General features: G+C 45.0%; 1 protein-coding gene and 1 long non-coding RNA gene across 2 annotated transcripts; one reads left to right on the top strand and one right to left on the bottom strand.

Moving 5' to 3' along the window:
- Nucleotides 1-333: 333 nt before the first annotated feature.
- On the bottom strand, nucleotides 334-18,789 carry LOC135900959 (glutathione S-transferase 1-1-like). The gene is made up of 5 exons (XM_065430588.1): nucleotides 18,459-18,789; nucleotides 14,413-14,471; nucleotides 13,782-13,923; nucleotides 2,223-2,393; nucleotides 334-831 (listed from the first exon to the last, which is right to left on the bottom strand). Exons 1-5 carry the CDS (start codon nucleotides 18,597-18,599, stop codon nucleotides 694-696), a joined length of 651 nt encoding a protein of 216 aa, XP_065286660.1. The 5' UTR covers nucleotides 18,600-18,789; the 3' UTR covers nucleotides 334-693.
- Nucleotides 6,166-10,172, top strand: LOC135900961 (uncharacterized). Its single transcript, XR_010563990.2, has 3 exons — nucleotides 6,166-6,497; nucleotides 7,266-7,352; nucleotides 9,984-10,172. It is a non-coding gene; the product is annotated as an uncharacterized lncRNA (long non-coding RNA).
- Nucleotides 18,790-20,552: the final 1,763 nt, after the last annotated feature.

The raw sequence follows: 20,552 nt of genomic DNA, 5'->3' as shown, positions 1-20,552 counted from the left end.
TGACTGGCACGTTGCATGTCCTTGAAGAGGAACTGTGTGCGCGCTAAATTGGTCCCTGTGCTGCCGGTCGGATAGCCCTAAAACCTCTTATAACCACCTGGGATGAGTGTGTGTGTGTGTGTGTGTGTGTGTGTGTGTGTGTGTGTGTGTGTGTGTGTGTGTGTGTGTGTGTGTGTGTGTGTGCGTGCGTGCGTGCGTGCGTGCGTGCGTGTGTCTGTGTGAGTGCGTGAAGTGCCGTTCCACTCTAGAACATAGCGACAATGCTTCTCAGCGACGCAATATGCAAGGTTTCCAGGACTCTTTCTCCCTAAAAAGCACACGCACAGACACGTACACGGGGAAAACAGGCAAAACAAGCCACTGATTTTTTTCGAATAAATTTCATTGTCGCTTGCACAAATATGAAGGAAGGATAGCACCAGAATCTAATAAGAACATGGCATACAACAGCTACAAGATAAAGGTGTTTTCTGCCTAATTATAAAATATATATGTGCCAAATAAATTTTCTGTAAACTGTATGCCCTGTCTTAGTCATTTTTCCCCAGTTGCATATTTCTTAGCACTCTTTAGCCACAAGAATCCAAACCGTCTAGCTTAAGTTGTAACGCTTCCACAGAGGCGAGGACTGGGGTCTTTTTGAGGCTCTGCGTGCGTTTTCGCTATGGGCGCTTCAATGGCGCCGCCACGAATCTACATCAGGTGAGCCCAACGGTTTCTCAAGCTGGTGATCCCTGGCTGGTTGATCTCGTCGAAGTATGGAAGCACGGCCTTAACGCGGCTGTAGTAGGACTTCAGTTTTGGATACTTCTCGGCATCCAGGAAAGGTACCTGTACATATGAGCGCACAAGCCTCTATATCATTCAAATCATTCTTAGTGGTTCAACACATAACAGTCACTTCAGTAGAAATCCTGCGGTGTTCCGGTTAATATTTTGTGCAGTGCAAGAACGGCGATGCTCCGAATCACATTCATAAACAATGCTCCGAATCACAATGCTCCGAATGCTCCGAATCGCAGTAAATAAATAAATTTCGGAACAGGAAAAGCACAAGTGTTGTTAAAAAAAAACGCAACGACAAAATTCGTATTTCAGCTCGTTCGGCGCCTCTAAAGCTAAATAGCAATGTCTGCTTGCGAGTTGATATTATTCTGCGTTTGAAGCAATGCTTCATCAATAATATATTGTTGCCAAAAGTTAGCTGTTTCGTGTAAGAACTAGTTAAAAATCAATAAGTATATTGCAATATATTTTACACTATTCAGCTGATAAGGGGCCTGCCCGTTGCCAAAACGCGCACAGAATATGGTGATTTTTGCAACAACAGCAACAATTCGAGCTTTTCATCGAAAATAGCCTACGTGCAATCCAGATCTTAAGTTTGGGGTAAAGGGAGGCGAGTAAGTATGGAGTTAGTGAACAGCACAAGAATGCAACGTGTAAAACGCAGACATGTCTCGTCAGATAATTTCAGCCTTCTGGCTAATGCGAGCACAGCTTTATCAGATGGGGAGCTTAGTTTCCGTGGCGTCGCCTATAGACAGATGATGTGGGGCTGAACCGTAGTTATTTTTTTAACAACTGTGAATAGCTAGTGAGAGAAATGGAATATAAACATATCGCACAAGCTTTACTATATGGCGCCCAAGCTGTTGCGCCATCTCGTCTATCATGCTACTGTAGGAAACAGGGCTTCGGTAGATATTCGAACCGGTAGCAGCCCGCCCTATATGTGCCCTCATACAGATTTAGAACGCCTAAATTATGGCTATTGTACATAATGACCGTAGTCATCGTTAAACTGACTGTAAGTTAGCTCAATATGAAATAGTGTAATAGAGCTGGGCGTGTCACAAGCTGCCTTCTCTTCTTCCCTTCAGAGTACCATTTCTTTTTTTACCTTGTATAATCGCGTACAAAACGCCAATAAGCAGGCCTCACCGAAAGTGTTGTGCTTCAATATATTCCACCTTCCCTCGGCATTCATTGATGGTATTACTCTTCGAAGCGCTGGTGTGGCAATGCGAATGGTTCTGACGGCCGTGTGTCTTGGAAGTATCAATTCTGATTATTGCATCTAATACTTGGAAATCAAGTACTAAATGCATGCAAAAACAGCCGGGACCACGTACATTCTTGGCTCTTCTTACTCACCGCTCACTGACAGTTTGGTGGTTTACAGCCCGCAGACACACCGAAACCCATAAACTGCTGCTTACCTCAAGGATACGGGTAAGGTAAGCCATGACGCAGAGGTCAGCGAGGCTAAGCCTGTCGCCCAGGGCGTAGTTGCCGCCTGCCAACACGTGCTCGAAGCCCTTGATAACGTTCTCCTCAAACTCTTCCACGTCCTTGTCTGTGGGGATCTTCAATTCGTAGATGCGTGGCCGCTGCGGGGTAGCAGAAATGGCTGCTTCAGCTTGGGCATATTAGAAATAACCTAATATAGCCGACTCAACAACTGTATATCGCGCTCGGATCCGGTGCGTTTGTCTCCCTTTTTTTTCTATGGAACTGATAATGGATCGTTCACCACGAATTGAGTCCGTATCTGTTATTCTGCCACCAAATACAAATAAAAATTGTGAACATAACTGCATTGCCTTTCCTAATTTCAGCTACTGAGACAGCTGGTAACAAGTTTCAGCTGTTTTAAGAGCACAGCTCTTAAGTGGCCGTCCCTGCAGTGAGCATCGGCACGCTGCGGCGTCGTAGCTCGACGTAACTGAGCGAACTAGTACAGCGAAGGATGAAAGCGAAAGCGGAGTGCAGTGGGGAATGAAAGACGCTAGGAGGAAGGCGGAGAGGATGGTGCATCGGAACCATGAAGCCGAAAGTAGAGGAGGGTACAGCGAAAGCATGACAAGAAAAGGGTAGTGTGGCGACGATGGCTACCAGATGGCGCCACAGTAGTGCACGTCCTTTGGGAGGTCTGTCGGTGGCGGCTGCTATGAAGGGCACCTACGCGTAACCCACGCGCCCGATCTCGCTCACGTCCTGTGTGGGCAAGATCATGTAACGCATGGATCTCAGAAGACTTCAAGCACGCCTGGACGAGACGAGTCAGATGCCGGCGACAATGCATGGATTCCGCCAGCACCTGAGAACCCAAGACGTCCTGATCCAATTACACCAACCAGTGATTAGGAGAGCAACGAGGCACGCGCCCCGGGGACCACAAGGGGGCTTTTGACAACGTGTCATGCGCCAGCGTGCTCGAGAACCTGCGCAAAACGGGGTGTGGCCCCAAGACCTAATTCTATATTAAAGATTTACTGACCAATATAACGCTGACTATCCGGATAGGAAATGAAAGGTCCGAGCCTGTGGAGCTTGGAGACAGGGGTACCCAACAGGGGTCTGTCCTGTCACCTATGCTTTTCAACCTGGCCCTCCTGCCCCTGCTCGAACTACTCACCCTTATGAAAATGAACCATGAGTTTCTGTGGAGGACGTGATGTGTTCCTAAGGTGACATCAGACATTCATGAGGAATGCATCGTCTAATGTTTTTTGGCATCACAAGTACATCAGAGACTCAAATGACAATGCACCTTAGGATTTCTGATGAGAGGAGTGTACAGCTTTTTTGTGTTATTGCTAATGTCAAAGTACATCATATATGAATGTGTACGATGCCAAGTCGCGAAAAATTCTTTGTAATGCATTAAATGGCTCATGAGCCGCAAAATCCGGCATTGTCGGCGTGAGCACTCGATGTACAAAGAGGTTACAAACTCTCAACCTTTCGTGGGAGTCGAACTAACCTACCTTTGGCGGCAATTAAGGCTACGAACCCACGACCTTTGGTGTTGATTAAGGCACCGTTAATTAAGAATGTTATTGAAGATATGGTTAATTAATGCACTCGAACGCACGTACGACTCTTAGTGGAAGTCGAAGCCTGTTAATTAATATGTTAATTAAGGCGCAGCTGATTATTATGTTGTTAATTAAGACACTCGTATCCACGACCCTTGGTGCTTATGAAGGCGCTGGTAATTAACGCGCAGTTAAGATGCAGTTATTTGAGGCACTCGAACCCACGACCTTTGTTAATGATGACGATGCTAATTAAGGTACAGTTAATTACGATCTAGGAATTAGGTCACTCGAACCTTGTGTGGGAATCGCACCCACGACCATTGTTGTTAATGAAGGCGATATTAATTGAGGTAACGTTAATAAGGATATAGACAACACCCTCGAGCCCACGATCTTATGTGTTAATGAAGGTGGTGTTAATTAAGGCGCAGTTATGATACAGTTATTTGAGGCACTCGCACCCACGGCCTTTGTTAATGAAGATGGTGCTAATTAAGGCACTGTTAATTAAGATCTAGCAATTAAGTCACTCGCACCCAGTACCTTGGGTGCGAATCCAACCCACGGCCTTTGTTGTTAATGAAGGCGATGTTAATTAAGGTAGTGTTAATTAATATAGTTAGTTAAGGCACTGGATCCCACGGCGTTTGTTGTTAAAGGTTATGGTAATTAGGCATATTCAATTAATATATAGTTACTGAAAGCACTCGAACCCATGATCTTGTGTAGGAGTTGTGCCCACGAATTTTGTCGTTAATGAAGGCGATGCTAATTAATGTACAGTTAATTAAGATATAGTTGATGAAAGCATTCGGACACATGACTATTGGTGGGAGTCCAACCCGTGACCATTGGTGTTAATGATGACAATGTTAAGTAAGGAACCGTTAATTAGGATACAGTTAATTAAGTCACTCGGACCCTTGGCCTTTGGTGGAAGTGGTTCCGATTAATCGTTAGGGACAGTCTAAGAGACAAAAATGATGAAAACGATATAACACAGCGTGAGCGCCGAGTATTCAGGAAACGCTTCCGATATATCAGGGCTAGGCACAAAACAACGACGTCATTTTCTTTCCTTTTTAAAGAGCACTGTAAGATGGTGTTACCCCGTTATCACATTTGGTAAACATTGCAATCCTATAGCGTATGCCTTGTTCTGAGCAGTTTGATTTCTCGGATGTGTTACTAGTCTTTAAGTGGCAAACCGACAATTGTGCAGATTGACATGATCATGACATGGAAAACTGCGCGTAAAAAATTATGGGGTTTTACGTGCGAACACCACTTTCTGATTATGAGGCACGCCGTAGTTGAGGACTCTGGAAATTTCGACCACCTGGGGTTCTTTAACGTGCACCTAAATCTAAGTACGCGGGTGTTTCCGCATGTCGCCCCCATTGAAATGCGGCCGCCGAGGCCGGGATTTGATGCCGCGACCTCGTGCTCAGCAGCGAAACACCATAGCCACTGACCAACCACGACGGGTAAAAAGAAAAAAAAAACTGCGCGTAAGCGTCTATTTGCTGGAACGCACTGTAGTACTTGGTTGAAAGCACATCGTACGCCAGCGCACATTTCTGGCATATACCACATAGGACAAATGCACGCTACCGAGACATGTGGGTTTTTCGAGGAATCTTCGTGGATAGCACGATCAACACAGAAGGCACGAGCGACAGTAGTGCAACCCGCGCAGATTAAACGCACTAACACGAAAGCAAGATACGGACGACAGGGGCGTAAGCTGCGCCACACGAGCAGATTTGACGCTTTCCGACTGACATTGTTGCAACTGGCACTAAAACATCGCACACTGCACACATGTGTCCCTCGGAGATCACGTCAACGATGTCTGAGGCCATATAGTTGATGTTAACGACAGCAGGAAGTTATTTAAATTGAAGTGACGGCGCAGGTAGCACGGGGAGAAACGAAATGCGTAATTCACGGGTTTTATGAGCGGTAACCGAAGCGAAAATCGTTCGAATAACGTCACCGCAACGGCTTTCTATAGGGTTAACATTTTCAGATCTCGAAGGCCATGCTTTTGCTGTCTGCAGATAGCAGAAACGATTCAAATTGAAAATGCGTTATAGAATTTCTTTCTATGCCAAACTATAGCTTACAATATAGACTTATCTGCGGTTCTGCTTGTCTTGCAACAGCTATGCGCAATTAGGCAGCCGCACAAATCCTCAGATGGCGCTAGCCGAGGCATTGGCCGGCCCCAGCCGACCTGTTGGTGGCGCCACCCACCATCCCGTTTTCTATCCAATCCAATCCAATGAGCCTGTCGCTCTGTTTACGAGTCGGTCGGGCGTGCGAGCTGCAACGATGTGCTTGTTTGATCGTGTGTTTTTGTGTTTGTTGTTACTAAATATGACTTAGTTCGCGTGCGCATATGTGCCAGAGACAGCTTGTGTCTCGCTGCAAACTCGCCGTGTGCGTGGCGCGCCAGCCAAATGTGGACCAACGATGTTCATGCCGTGGAGTGCGTTCCCTTTGTCTCTGGTTGTCGTGGAAAGTTGGGTGGACGTCGCGAAGAAATAATGCGTATTGTTAGCGTGCCACTGCTCCTCCGCTATGCACCGGTATGTCTGCTGGGAGTAACATCGAAGCATGGGCAACTTGGAGGGCGCTTTTCGACCGCGTCGTGCCATTCAAAAGGTGAGTAACCGTGCTTGCTAACTACACACGTGTTGTGCGTGCTTCTCGGTGTGGGCATAGGTTGCCTTGCGAACGTAGGAAAGAGAACTCCCACGACAACAGTGAAACCTATGCCGATGCTTGCTGGGTGTCAGAGTTTAGTTGCGCGAATTTATTGCCATAATGCGGAATTGAAAATCTTGATAAGCGTTTTCTTCTGATGAGAAAGATTAAGTTCGGAAATAATCGTGTTCATCATGCGCGCTTGTGCGTGAGCTCCCGCATTTCTGCTGATGTCGCATAATAACGACTCATCTACCTCTTGACCGATTCTCACTGCAATGACGTTTCCTCGCTTATAAATGATTCGACGTTGTAATCTCTGCTTACAAAGTTTTCGATTTAGGAGTAGTATTAGGAGAAAAGAAATGTAAGCAATCACAGCGTGCTACTGGTACAGGTTTGTTTTGAAGGGGTGTTGCCATAACTTTGACGTAACTAAACATTACAAGGGATAGTCACATAAAGTCATTAAAGAAACTCTAGAATCGTTATGTAAACAAACATTCATGTAATGCGCTGCTGCTGCTGCGTGTAAAATTTTGCCTTGTTGAAGGGGTCCCCGTTATCGTGACATTCATCAGTGACTTCGACTTTGTGCCCTGTTGCCACCCTGCACCAGTGCAGGCATTGTTTTCGTGACTGTTTTTACATGCTCCTTGCATGGGTTCACGATGTGATGGTCTTATTCTGCCACAGCTATAAGTTAACACAGAATTCTCTTTGTAGTGGTGAAGCCGTGACCCACAACAGTGTCCACATAACCCGTGGCCATGGCTGCAGCAGCGCGGCATGTAATCTGGATGGACATATCAGGTATGCTTTAAGTGTACGTGTTCACAAAAGTGGGCTTCGGTATCATTAGTGGATAAGTGTATCGACATATTACTTAATGAATCTTGCTAAATAGGCTAAATATTTATGCAACTTTATTCCACTTGCTGCTTATTTGTGTTTGTAGACATTATGCACACGTAATCTTGTTCTGTTAAAACTACACCTCGCATGTCCTGACGTTTAGTATTTTTCTCGCATCAATTGCTTGGCTGCAAGTCCATTTTATTTTTGCCTATTACGCAGTATGTTTCATTTTTATTTGTTTGGAACTGTTTCTTATGCTGTAGCATATATTGCCCTGTTTTCCTTTCTGCTTATGATACACACATGTGCTGTTTTTGTCCATGTAAGAATTCGAAGTGTAGTGTGCCATATATGTCACAGGTCTAAGCACGCAGTGTGCATACCATTGTTTAACATTGATATTTACAATTATGTCTGTTTTGTTCTCAGAATAACTGTCACTGGCAAATACACATTCGATGAACTCGAATTTCTTGAAATGAAATAGGCAGGCCAGTATTCATTGTGCTGCAGTTACTTAAGTAGTGAGGTCTTTTCTGGTAAGCTTTCTATTTTTTCTCTCTCTTTCTTCGTATTCTTTTCTTTGCAAGCTGCCCCTATTTATGCTGGTAGGCATTGTAGCAGTTGTGAGTGTGTCTAATGCAGCAATGTCACAGCTAGGTTGCACACACTACAGGATACCAACAGATACCCATCACTGTTTTTGTGCATTTCTGAGAACCAGCTGTGTCCACTCGGCAAAACTTGTAGTGTCTATTTGAATTTGCCAATCAGTTTATGTAACCTTTCAGGACAACATTTACGCAGCGAAGGAAGGGAGACCACGCAACATGACCTTGGCTAACAACTGTTTAAGTTGTAGGAAGGACTAACAAAAATAGCACTCGTTGTGCACCAGTTAATTTGAGGGATGGCAGAAGTTGTAATACAAAGGCATAAAATCATGATAAATGGTGTTTGCATAAAAAGAAGTAAGTGAATCGGCACACACTAGTTTCTATCCCTTGTAATGTACAAAGGATGCCTTTCTTCATGCATTGATAATGGGGGCTGCCTGACACTTATTGTTATTTATGTGGTGTGCCTGACTGATTTCTCTTGCCAATTTTCATCCATGGGTGAAAACAGATAAACAATCCTAATCCGGCCTGAAGCCCCATTGCGGATATATGTGGCCAAGTCGGACGAGCATACTGGTCTTTTGAGTGAAATATCGTGATCTCATAGGTACATATTTAGGCACCAGCCAGTCTGCACTATGTACATTTGACCACATGTGAAAGGAATACAGTACAGTGCCTCTGACACGTACTGGACAAATTGGGTGCCACCTTTAACCAAGCAACCCTCGCTTGCCTCCTTGCCTTTCTCGATTCAATTTTCAATTCAATCAGTTCATGTAACTTTTCAGGACAAAATTTGCGCAGCGAGGGATGGGAGACCACACAACATGACTGTTGTGCATATGCTGCCTAATTTATTTTTGCTGGAAATATATGTGCATTGCAATCCACAAGTGAATTGACAAAGGCACCCAGGCATTGGAGGCTTGCTTAGTTAAAGATACCCAAAATTTGTTTTGTATCTCTGAGGGGCAATGTAGGCTATTCTTTTGATCACGTGCATATTTGGTCCAATGTACATTGGGCATGCTGACTAGCCGGTGCCTCAGCATGCGCCTAGGAGAGCACCATAATTCACTCAAAGGACCAGTGTGCTCGTCCCATTTGACCATGCATTGACACGACAAGCTGTGCACTAGATTTAGATTGTTTATCTGTTTCGTTCGCCTATGACAACCGATTGATACAACAAAATCAGTGAGGAATACCACATCCAAAAATGGGACATGGGTCAGTCAACGCTCATTATGATTGCATGACACAGAGGAATACTCAATAATGACGTCTGATAGCAACCACCATGCTTATTTATTAAATTATTTTTATGCAAGCTTGTTCATCATGCTTCTACGCATTTGTTTTTCAACTTGTGCCCTCCCTCTGAAAGCAGCGCTCGGGTTTAAATAATAAAAACACCAGACATGGTGGGGTGTATTTCTTGAATTGGATGTATGCCGTCATTCAGGAGGCCAACACATGCATGACATAGTAGGCTTGGAATGTATGAGAACTGTGCCCGTAGCTGATGCAAATATTCTGTTACGACTGGCACTTGGATGTCTCTGGGATGCATTGGGTTGCCCGTGCACAAACACTCCTACGCTCATTTCCAAGCCAAGTAATTAGTGAGATTTTCTCATTCACGCTAGCAATCCACAGACACTGCTGTCCTTTGTCAAGTGGAAACCGATATAGCTGAAGTAGTTCACGAAATGTACACACGCCACAGCTGATCCACGTTGCACGTTTTTACAGCCAAGAACAATTTCTGCTTACTGTAGTTACTGCTCCACCCAAAGGCCACACAGTGGTTCCTCAACAACTTTGTGTGAACCGACCCCACATAAATTTTTCGCAGAACTATCTATAACATCTCCAAATCGTTCTGCAGCAAGTGATACAGCGTGTATTTCTGTGTTTGATTGCCAAGTTTTGTTAATTTTCTGTGCTTTGTACCATGCAGGGTACACGTGCACTTACTTCAAGATGACGACACTCCACCTCAAGAACAGCCTCTCCTCAGTGATAAGTAGCGAGATTAAATGAAAGGAAAATATCACATCCGTAACCAGACTGATACTGTGTTTTCCTTCCATTTAACCTCCTTCTGCATTTAAGGAAGCATTGATATGCCCAATAAATGTTTTTGTTAAATATCTTTCTTTGAGTAATGTCTAACATGCAGCATATGTAGGGCCCATGTAAATGTTGACAAAAGTGCTGCATCTTCGCTGGACATACATACATGCATACAGGCTGCATATATCAAGCACCAAAGACAGTCACGCACAGGTAACATATTTAAATAAGGTCTGACTGCCATTGGGACACATGAGAAAATGTTACCACACGTGGTGGCCAATTCTGTTATAGGAGTAATATGAGCACCAGCAGTCTAATGTATAAGCTCATTAGAGATTCATTAGGAAGACGTGAGAAAGTCACAAGAAAACTTCTTTGGAGCGCACATTAGGAACACATTTCATGCTCACAAGAAAAACACTCGTCAAGAATTCTACAGAAAGACGGTGGCCAATATGTTATAGAATGACATTAGGAATACATCAGAAAATTTCAAAGAAACTCATCAGAAAGTCTAATGGCTTTGATGTCAAAACTCGTCAGACTTTCTTGTGAAACTCATCTGATATTTTCATAAGGGCAATCAGATCAAAGACGTGGACCACGCGTTCTCTGCCGGCGATATAACGGTATGGACGAACCGCGTGGGGTGTGATGCCTAGGTGGAGGAAGCCTTGTAGAGAGCGGCAACGACCGTCCACGAGTGTGCCATGACCTGCAGCCTCAGCTGCGTTGCACAGAAATCGGAGCTGCTCATGGTGCAGCCCGGAAGACCAAAGAAAGAGCCGCCGCCGAACATAATTATCACCATCGACGGCACAGAGATCAAGCCAACGGAGCAGATCCGGATACTGGGCCTGCTTTTACGCCGCGACGGCAAGGCGCACGCCGCCGTCAACAAAATCAAGACCACATCAGAGCAGGTCCTGAGCATGATCCGGAGAGTCACCAACCGGAACAGACGAATCAGAGAAGACGCACTGCGCCTGGTGCAGGCATTCGTTGTGTCACGCGTAACGTACTCCGCCCCGTACCTCCAGCTTACGAAGGTGAACCGCGAGACGCTGTACACGACCATAAGGAAACCAGTCAAGTATACGAGTATACTGGATGCCATGGGCATCCCAGTATACTCGTCAACGCAGAAGCTGCTTGACATGGGTACCCCCAACACGGTGGAAGAGCTGGTGGAAGCGCACCTGTCCCACCAGAGAGTAAGGCTGAGCTGGACAGAGCACGGCCGGGCAGTCCTACGCAACATAGGATGGCAAATTGAACAGCAACCGACAACGGAGCCGCTCCCCAGAACGTGAAGAGACATTATTAAGACGAAGCCCCTCCCCCGGAACATGTAGGGGGGGAGTAGCAATGACAGACGCTCTGCGCAGGCCAAGGCACTTGCTCGACAGCTGGAAGACGACCCGAGGTTCTCTACCCGGACGCCTCGCTTCCCAGGCACGGCACCAGAACAACGGCGGTCGTCACCACCATCGATAAACTGGTCACAGGCACGTCGATACGGACGACGAATACAGCCGAAGCAGAAGTGGCCGTGGCTCTCGGACTGGCGGAACCTGGAGTGAGGACTGTGATCAGAGACTCCAAGACCACCTACGCAAGCTACGGAAAGGGAAACATCTCTCCCGCGGCACTAGCTATCCTCGCCAAACGCAAATCACCGGGACGGGCCGTTGAGCTCCTGTGGGTCCCGGCTCACTCGCAAGTGAAAGGCAACGCACTCGCCGACCACTATGCCAGAGAACTGTCAATCCGGGCCGAGGATGAGCCAGAGCTACCGCACCCCGTGACAAGATACAAAGACATAACCCTGATGTACAAAAGCGGCAGATATAGGCTTCCCCGTCCGCATCCGCAACTTAGCCGAAGGCAGCAAACGATCGTGCGACACGCGCAAGCAGGGTCGCTAGCGCATCCCGCGCTCTTGCACAAGATGTTCCCAACAGAGCAAGACACTTCATGACCGTTTTGTAGACGATCAGAAGGAACTCTAGCACACATCCTTGCAGAGTGCACGAAGCTCAAGAACCCCCCGCTTACCATTTTTACCCCGCACCCTCTCCAGCCCCAACCCTCCCGAGCGACCTTGTCCAGCCCCGACCTACCGACCCAGCTCGCGCTTGCGGCTAGGGGCCAGGAACTGCTGAACGCATATGGAACCTGAGAAGAAGGTTGCACCCCGTCTGGTGCCAGCGCGCACCAACCTTTACTGAGGGCTCAATAAAAGTTGATTCTCTTTCTGTCTCTAGGCGCGAAGAATACCCTGACTGTTGGTTCATTTGACCTGTAGAGAGCGCACATTTTCTTCTCCAATAGACAGCTACACATGCTGCAGTCAGGCTAAGCGAAGCTTCGTCAAGATAATGCTGTCCAGCTTTTTCTTCCTTGCCCTTGCCCTTTGATTAGCAAGTATTAAATATTGTTGTGATGGCAATAATGACCAATATGACAGATTCAAGCCCGATATATTTCTATGGCAATGGCATTACGTCTCCTTGAATGTATAAGGTGGGGATCACGATGATGATGTTCATGATGATAATAATTAATGGCATTTTCTTTGAGACGGGGCTGTGAAAAAACTCACCTAGCCTGCTTGATTATGTTTTTCACTCTAGAATTTTAGCTTACATATCCCAAATATTTATTTTTCTTCTTCAAAAGTTCTCTATCAACCTTGCACTGTTTGTTACCTGTGCCTGCAACGGACCTGGTATCAATCTGTTCAAGGTTGTTTTCTTTTCGCCAATAGTCTAAACGTATTTTGCTTAAAACCCCGTTTTGGTCGGCGTTCTGTTTGTCTTCCTATCACGCCGTTACTTGCCTATCTCGACTGGTGACTGGCTGATTTTGGTGGCCACATTAAATCCAAACGCTTCTGCAAACTTATGGGAATCATGGGTATTCACGGGTATCAAAGGTTGAATTCCTTAGCATTCCATCAGGGCATGCTTACTGGCCTCTGGATTTTTGCTGCAGCATACACATACCTCAACTTGTTGCGAATATATGCTGCGGCATGTATTTGAACTTAGGCAACCGGAGCGAACCTCATATAGCATGACATTACCTTTTGTATTGTCGTGCAGATTTTACTTTCTAATTTCTCTCTTCCCATTCTTGTGCATGTCCATGGTCAATTTTATTTCCATTCTTTGCATCCATTTCGTTGTGCCCATTACTCTTCAACTTCAATCACGGAAGGATGGATGGATGGAGGGATGGAGGGATGCATGGATGGATGGATGGATGGATGGATGGATGGATGGATGGATGGATGGATGGATGAATCTTATGAGCGTCCCCTTTGAAACGGGGCGGTAGGTTGCGCCACCAAACTCTTGCTCTTATACTGCCTAATGTCCTACCTAGGTTAAAAAATATCCTATGTTGTAAGCGACATATGCCGCATTTTTAAACAGCTGAGGTTCCTTATTGGATTGTATTTCTACAGGACGCGCTGTGGAGGCGCTTAGGTGACACACACTTCTGCAGGAGGCTGGGTCCTGAGCCGCCAGTAATAAAGAAATAAAAGTAACAGACGCTCACCATGGATAGCTGGCCCAGCAACCTTACTTCCCAATTATTACAAAACGATCTATAGCCCTTGCTCTGATTACATTCAGTTGAAAAACTGCATTCATGTATTTATTGAACTCACCATGAATTTCAAAAAGTGCGGCTGTATTGTGCTAACAATCGTGACAAGTGCTTGGTCGATGCGCGCACGAGCCTTGATACAGGTCGGGTAAAGTTCGGAATCAGGTGCCTCCTTCCGCAGCAGATAGTAGCATATGGCCAAACTGCACAAAGAAAACGGTAACACATTCACCCTCCATGAAATGTGAAGGTACATGAGGTCGCCTTTCCTGAATATGAGAGCTGGTCATGTAAGTATCTCGATAAATACATGTATGTTACAACGAGCCCGGGTGATCAATGACCGCTCTTGTTAGAACAACTGTACGTTTCGTCACTACGGACCCTGCGTAATATGGTCAAACAGAATAGTCGATTGTACTGGGTGTTAAGGGCGGCTTTCGTGAAGTCTGCATACTTGGCATGCAGCGTCACCGATGTTGGCTGCTCGGATCGAGTTCCGACTATACGTGGTTGCGTAAAACTAGTTACGCTGGAATAAAGCAAAGTTATGTTTAAAAGCAGACCAGTGTACAGACAGCCGCTGGTGTTTGATGTGTAGGCGCCGCGAAACAGCAAGGCGCTTTTTGACAACCTTCTGCTCCTAAATTCTGAGAAGGCGCCAAGAATGAAGACTATCTTGTGCAGCTTACCTTTCATATAAAATGAAGCCATTATCGGAAAGCGTGGGAAGCTTTTGGAACGGATTTATCTGCATTGAAAGAAAATGAATACATGGTAAAGAGATTCAATTAGAACTACGTTATCGACGAAAGAAAGGCGGGAAAAAAGGGGTTAATCCAGGCGCTCGCTTTTATATCACATCATAAGAAGCCAACAAAAACTGGGACCAAGGACAACATAGGGGAAATTACTTGTGATTAAAATATGAAAAAATAAAGAAACGATACATGATGAAAATTACAGTCGATCAAAAAACAACTTGCCAATGGTGGAGAACGATCCCACAACCTTCGCATTAAACGTGCAATGCTCTAACAAATTGAGGCACCGTGGCGCCGTTTCCCCATCCACCTTCTTGGGTATTTCTGATTCCTAGTAGAACCCTGGGAGTAGAGCCCCGCTGGCGTCACGTTTTCTTCACGCCGGCGTCAGAGGGGATCCGTAATCTTTGTTTCTTGCGTATGCATTGCTTCTGTTGGGTTTCATCTTATTCAAACTTCATGAATCAATGAGTCAGCAACTCCAGGCTTCAATTGTACTTATCGTCCTACTAACTAGCTTACATTTCACAAACCGCTGGGCTCAGTTTCAGTATGTACGCAATGCTTTATGTGCTTACAAATTTACTTTATTTCTTTTCCATAACATGTTATAGGTAAGGACTGAACACATTATTGACCCCGCTGCTTGAAGATAGATGGTTACAGCAAAAGTTGTTTGACTCTCAACTCAGAGTAAAATGGGGCATTTGTGCCGCGATATCCAAATAGCAATTCAACATAACCATATCAGTGAGCACACTCGCCAGTCATCAAAATTCAAGATAGATTGAACACATGGGACGCTTATACTAGATTAATAACACCAGCTTGTGTAAATTGTATAGGTGTGTGTTGAGTCGAGCGTATGTGAGTGTGAATACACTAGCAGGACGACGACCACGTCGAAGACGATCGTATTGTAGCAAAAGCTGAATTTCTACTCCTGCGTAATTTGCGCGCAAGTTCTACGGGTGTGAATGAAGGTTTCTACATGGGTAATGCCGAGCGTAAGCGAGAGAAACATGAATTGTGATGTCAAGAGCAACTACGTGTTATGCAGGCGTACGTACGACAAGCTGTGTTGTGTGGGGCATGCCAGAACTACGGTGGCATTTGTACTCCAGCGAAGAAATGCTCAAAAATGATTAACTTAGGTGACCATGATGTTGTGACACCGTCGTGCAGTTGCTACGCAGCCGAAACAACCAAGAGGAATGTGCCGCTGTAATAGGGCCTGTCCCTGATATAGTGCAATCTAACACGGCCCCTCAAAGCGTGAGCTGTCACGCAGGAAGATGACGAGATAGCGGCACGTGGCCGTGTAGGCGCCAAACCAAACCAAACCAAACCAAGCTGCCTGCCTAAGGTACGAGAGAGATATGCATGCGATTGCGGCTTCTCCGTAATGAATAGAGTCATGCCGAACCACCTCGCTTGGCAAGGTTTCTCTAGGAGAGGCTGCTGAAGTGCGCAGTGTGGTTGAAACTTTTGATCCCGTTTCTGAGTGGATTTCGCATCTGGATGCTTGTCTTTTCCATATTCCAAAACTTTCATTGGAATGCTTAGCACGCACGCACTTGTTTTTCGTGCGTGTTTAAATGTAACGCAAATAGCTTTTCCATTGCATTACTCACATTTCCGTGAAATAAATAATGAAAACGTGCCGTTGTAGCCAAACAGTTACAACATCATGATGGTGTGCACAGGTTAGATTTCGCCATCGGTCACGCATTATTATTTTTTTTTATGAAAGTGTGCTGAGACAGTAACCTGCCTACCCAAAGCAAAGTGCCAAGAATGACGCAAAAAGTGTTTCGCACTAAGAAAAGCATCTTGAATGTCACTTTGGAAGTTGATGGCCCCTATTGCAGCAGCGAAGGTGGGGAAGTGGTTCCATTGAGTCTTGGTCTTAGGATCAAAGAGTCAGTATACAGGTTAGTTCAAAAAGTTGTGACAACAAAGATAAATTTGTATTTCATACCAGATGGAATATGAAAGAAAGAATTGACACCCACCCTTAAGTAGCACGAAGTTACAAAGGAATCCTACACAGCTTTCTCAGAAACAAAGCTTCGTAGTTGAAGAAAAATTCGTTCTGTACCGGGATTCCTCCTGATTTACGTGGATTTGTTTCTAAGAAACACGGGCGGGTTTGCTTTGTATCTTCGTCCTACACACGGGTGGATGTCAGTTTTTCCTCTCATGAACATTCCACCTTGCAGAGTTTTGTAGAATTCATGTGCCATAGTCTGTAAGCTGCACTACAGGGATTGAAAAAGAAAATGGTTTCTCAAGGCTTCATTATGGAGATATAATTTGTGAAAGTGGTAGTGACGAGTATGGTTAAGGCGAGAGGGTATACAGGGGAGGTTTGGCATGTTTTTCATTGAGGAGGAAGAAGTGTGAAAGGAATAACTTAACTATAGAAAGCGGGCAGGGTGATTCTGCACAGATTCGACGGCAGTGAAGAGTGTAGAGTGACTGTGGTCACTTAAGGCAACTTAGAGAGAACTAGAGTTTCGTGCAAAGCGAATCCTAAGGAAAATTGTGCTTTTCAGAAATTACGGCGCATGTAGCCAAATTAGGGCTAATAATTCCTTGTATAGTAATATTAATGCTAAGGTATTAATATAATACAGAATTTAGGGGAGCAGCACTAAGATAGCGCGTGTAGCTTGCGTTGTTAAGGTGTCGGGTTATTCTCATACTCTTATTGTTGTACTCCTTAATGTTTAGTCGCATAAGCTATAAGGACGAGGTCACACGAATTAGATTTTTTTTACATTTAGGAAAACTACTTGGTTTGATAAATTGTTGTAATTAACGCCATCATAGACAAGAGGTTTACCGCATCAAAAGACAAGGCAACAGTGTCCGCGGCGTGTCAAATATAAACAAGAAACAACAATGACCCAATTACGCACCTTTGTGGCCCGTAGTAAGGTCATTGTCGCAAAGGTCCATACGGATCTTTGTGACAAAGGGTCAAGCAGAAGAATAATTCTTTGTAGTTACATATTGCGTTCGAATACAAAGATAGCATTTATGCCACATAAATACGCTGAAGTGGAGATTAAGTTTAGCCAGAGTGAAAAGAAGTAAGTTATAGGTTGCAACGAGGAACGGTTTGAGTCATGAAAATAACCAATCGAATAATTTGCGCGTATGTGCACAACTGGTTTTTCATCAAACGCCCACGTTGCATGTTGACTCTCTGTTCTGGCTTTCTTCGAAACAACCGTGGTTCCTATAGTATTTTGTAGGTGGCCTACGAGGTTCTGTGCCACCGAATAAAAGGGAGGCTACAGCAGCCTTTTTGTGAATAACACGAACACTCAATAACGTAAAGACGTAGCGCACTGGAGAGATGTTGTCATGTCGGGGTCACCGGTGAACATGTATATATTTTCACTTGCGTATAACATAACCCCGACAAATCATTTCAGGTTGAAGAAATTCCGCTTACTTTGAGAAAATCCGCACTAGGTCACGCTGCTACTAAGTTACCTTAATCGATCGGATCAGTTAGCGAGCCATCGCGATGGCATCATTGCTATGTTTTATGAACTTCCACTTCATGGCATAAACCATTGTACGCGAGAAAAGCACTGCAGTTTCACTGTGAACGTGCCGAAACATGAAAATACTTCCCAACCGTGTTGTTCAGGGAAATCCATCCAATGAGGCCTTATTAATTCACTAGCCCGAGTTACAGCCTGCTGCCCGAGAAGCAACAAAGGTCGGCATTGAAAACGCCGACGCAACCTGACCATCTTGTATATCCGCTGAACCATTGTAATAACTTGTAAGTATTCTCTTCCGGTTTCTTTTAACAACTGGAGCCATTTTTTTTTCACCAGAAGTAGAGAAAATATATCCAGCCTAATTATTTGTCGCTATCGGCAACAACATCCGTACTTGTAAAGACATGCGTGTGATAGCAGGACGCCTACTTGAATGTTTTGTAGACTCACCTTTTGGTACTCAAGAGTCCGGTGCTCGTCTTTAAAAGTATTCATATTCTTCAGCGCCAAGTCCACGCCGATGTGCTTTGCCAGCATGCGGACCATTCCGCACGGCGGGCTACCGTAAATGTTGTAAATGATGTAAGGCATTGCAGTAATACGGGAGGGTTCTGCGAATGGTCCTGTAGTGGTAAGAGTTCGTAAAGATCGCGCCGTGGTTGTGACTGCTCTTTACCCAACCGTCCTTCCAGTGCGTAGCTATGTGCTTCACAGGTGTTTTGGCTAGTTGCAGCAGGCCTGGACTTGGTACTTGGCGAGGGCACTTTCCTTTATAGCCACGCGAGTGTGCTGGCGGCGCCTAAACTAAAATACGTCCAGCTGGCAATTGCGGGTCTTTCGCGGTAGATAGCGTGCGTGTAGCAGGCCATGGCTGCATGACAACAAGATATAGTATGTGGAGCGTCCCCAAAACACCGTGAAGGCCCATCTTCCAGCGCTGTTGGAAGGCTGCGCTCGCTGAAGGAGACGCATAGTACGATAGCGTTGTGCTTACGCGGAATGAAATACAACATAAAGTGTATCTGATAAGAGCAGAAGCGCAAACAGCCGCGTCGTCTGCAAATCCCTGCGTGGAGTTTGTGGCACTGGGACACATCCCAGCCGTCCTTGTCGACAGAGCTTAGTTTCAGAACCTTGATATGTTTCGTTTCTTAAGGGCTGCTTCGTGTAGAGCGCATAGGCAGTAAAGTTGCTTCCCTCCCCGAAACTCCATGCAACTTGTAGCAATTTACCCGAATCTTGTTTCACTACGGCCAGTTCGGCGTCAGTTACTGTAATGACATTTCTTTTTTTTTTAACTTGTACATTTTCCCTTCAAGATCTGCATCATGCGCATGAGGTGTGGAAGGCCAAAACTGGTGTTGCTTTGTATCATTTATAATGATAAATTGTGTCATTCATAACTAAAATGATGCCCTATTATAGGGCCTTTGAAGCGGACCCTTCACTGCTACAAAATGCTGATAAATGCGTACCAGCTATTGAGGTACTAACAACGCGTATTTGTGTCGTATGTATGAGGTGTGTTGTTACTGTTCTATGCCGTCTTTATTCACCTGTGTTTTCACTTCCAAATACCACCGTTCGAGCGCAATGTGTTAGGTTTTTCGCATATATATATATATATATATATATATATATATATATATATATATATATATATATATATATTATTGAGACTGTGATGCATTGCACATAATGCTATCTTAAACTTGACGGAATTGGGCAGTCCAAAATACACTACTTGGAATGCCCAGTCCAGGCCCTGGGTGCAGAATGGCACAGACAGATAGATTAGCCTACTCTTGAATAGGAGCAACATAAACTCGGATAACATTATTCAAAATGGTTTGCCTACATTTGGATCTACGGTCAGATAGGTCCACCTATCGAAACGTAGGCCAAACTTTCTGAGGCATGGCTGGGTAGCCTCTCTACCACAATTTAGACGCTAGTAACCCATGTTCAGTGTTACCTGTAGCCATGTACTCTGTGTTGACTACGCGAAAAAATGAACAAACATCAAAAATGTTTCGGAGCCCTCCATGTGCTCAGAAGTCGCAATTTTATCAAGTGATGAAAAGGGCATGAAATTCCAAAATGTTTGTCCCTTCATGACATGAAAGGCTGCAAATGAGGCACACGAGAACGCTGGTGACCACTATCGCTTTTCGTGCACTGCATAGATAAAAGGGCATCTTATTCCCCGACTACTTCAGCAAAATTTCCTTAAAAAAGCAGGTATTAGATATCAGAGCATATATCAAAAAGGCCATGTTTGGGATCGTTCTCAGAAAATTTTAGTTACACGGTAGCGAAACTTGAAATTTCGGGGTAGTTTGCAGTCTTCCAGAAATTGGATATTTTGATCTCGGGTGCTCACTCAATTAGGCCGTGACGAGCGGATGCCCATCAAAGAAAGGCGTTAGTCATATCGCCTAATATGATGCAGTTTTAGTGGTAGGTAAATGAGTCTAAACTTCGAAAAGGGTCTCTTCTGTGCTATTTCCCCGCCTAATTCTATGCACGGTTTTCTGCTTGTTG

This window comes from Dermacentor albipictus, chromosome 2, assembly GCF_038994185.2.
Source record: "Dermacentor albipictus isolate Rhodes 1998 colony chromosome 2, USDA_Dalb.pri_finalv2, whole genome shotgun sequence".
In the NCBI taxonomy this organism is placed as follows: domain Eukaryota; kingdom Metazoa; phylum Arthropoda; class Arachnida; order Ixodida; family Ixodidae; genus Dermacentor; species Dermacentor albipictus.
Note: the sequence above shows the minus strand (reverse complement) of the source record. Positions and strands in the feature narration are given on the sequence as shown.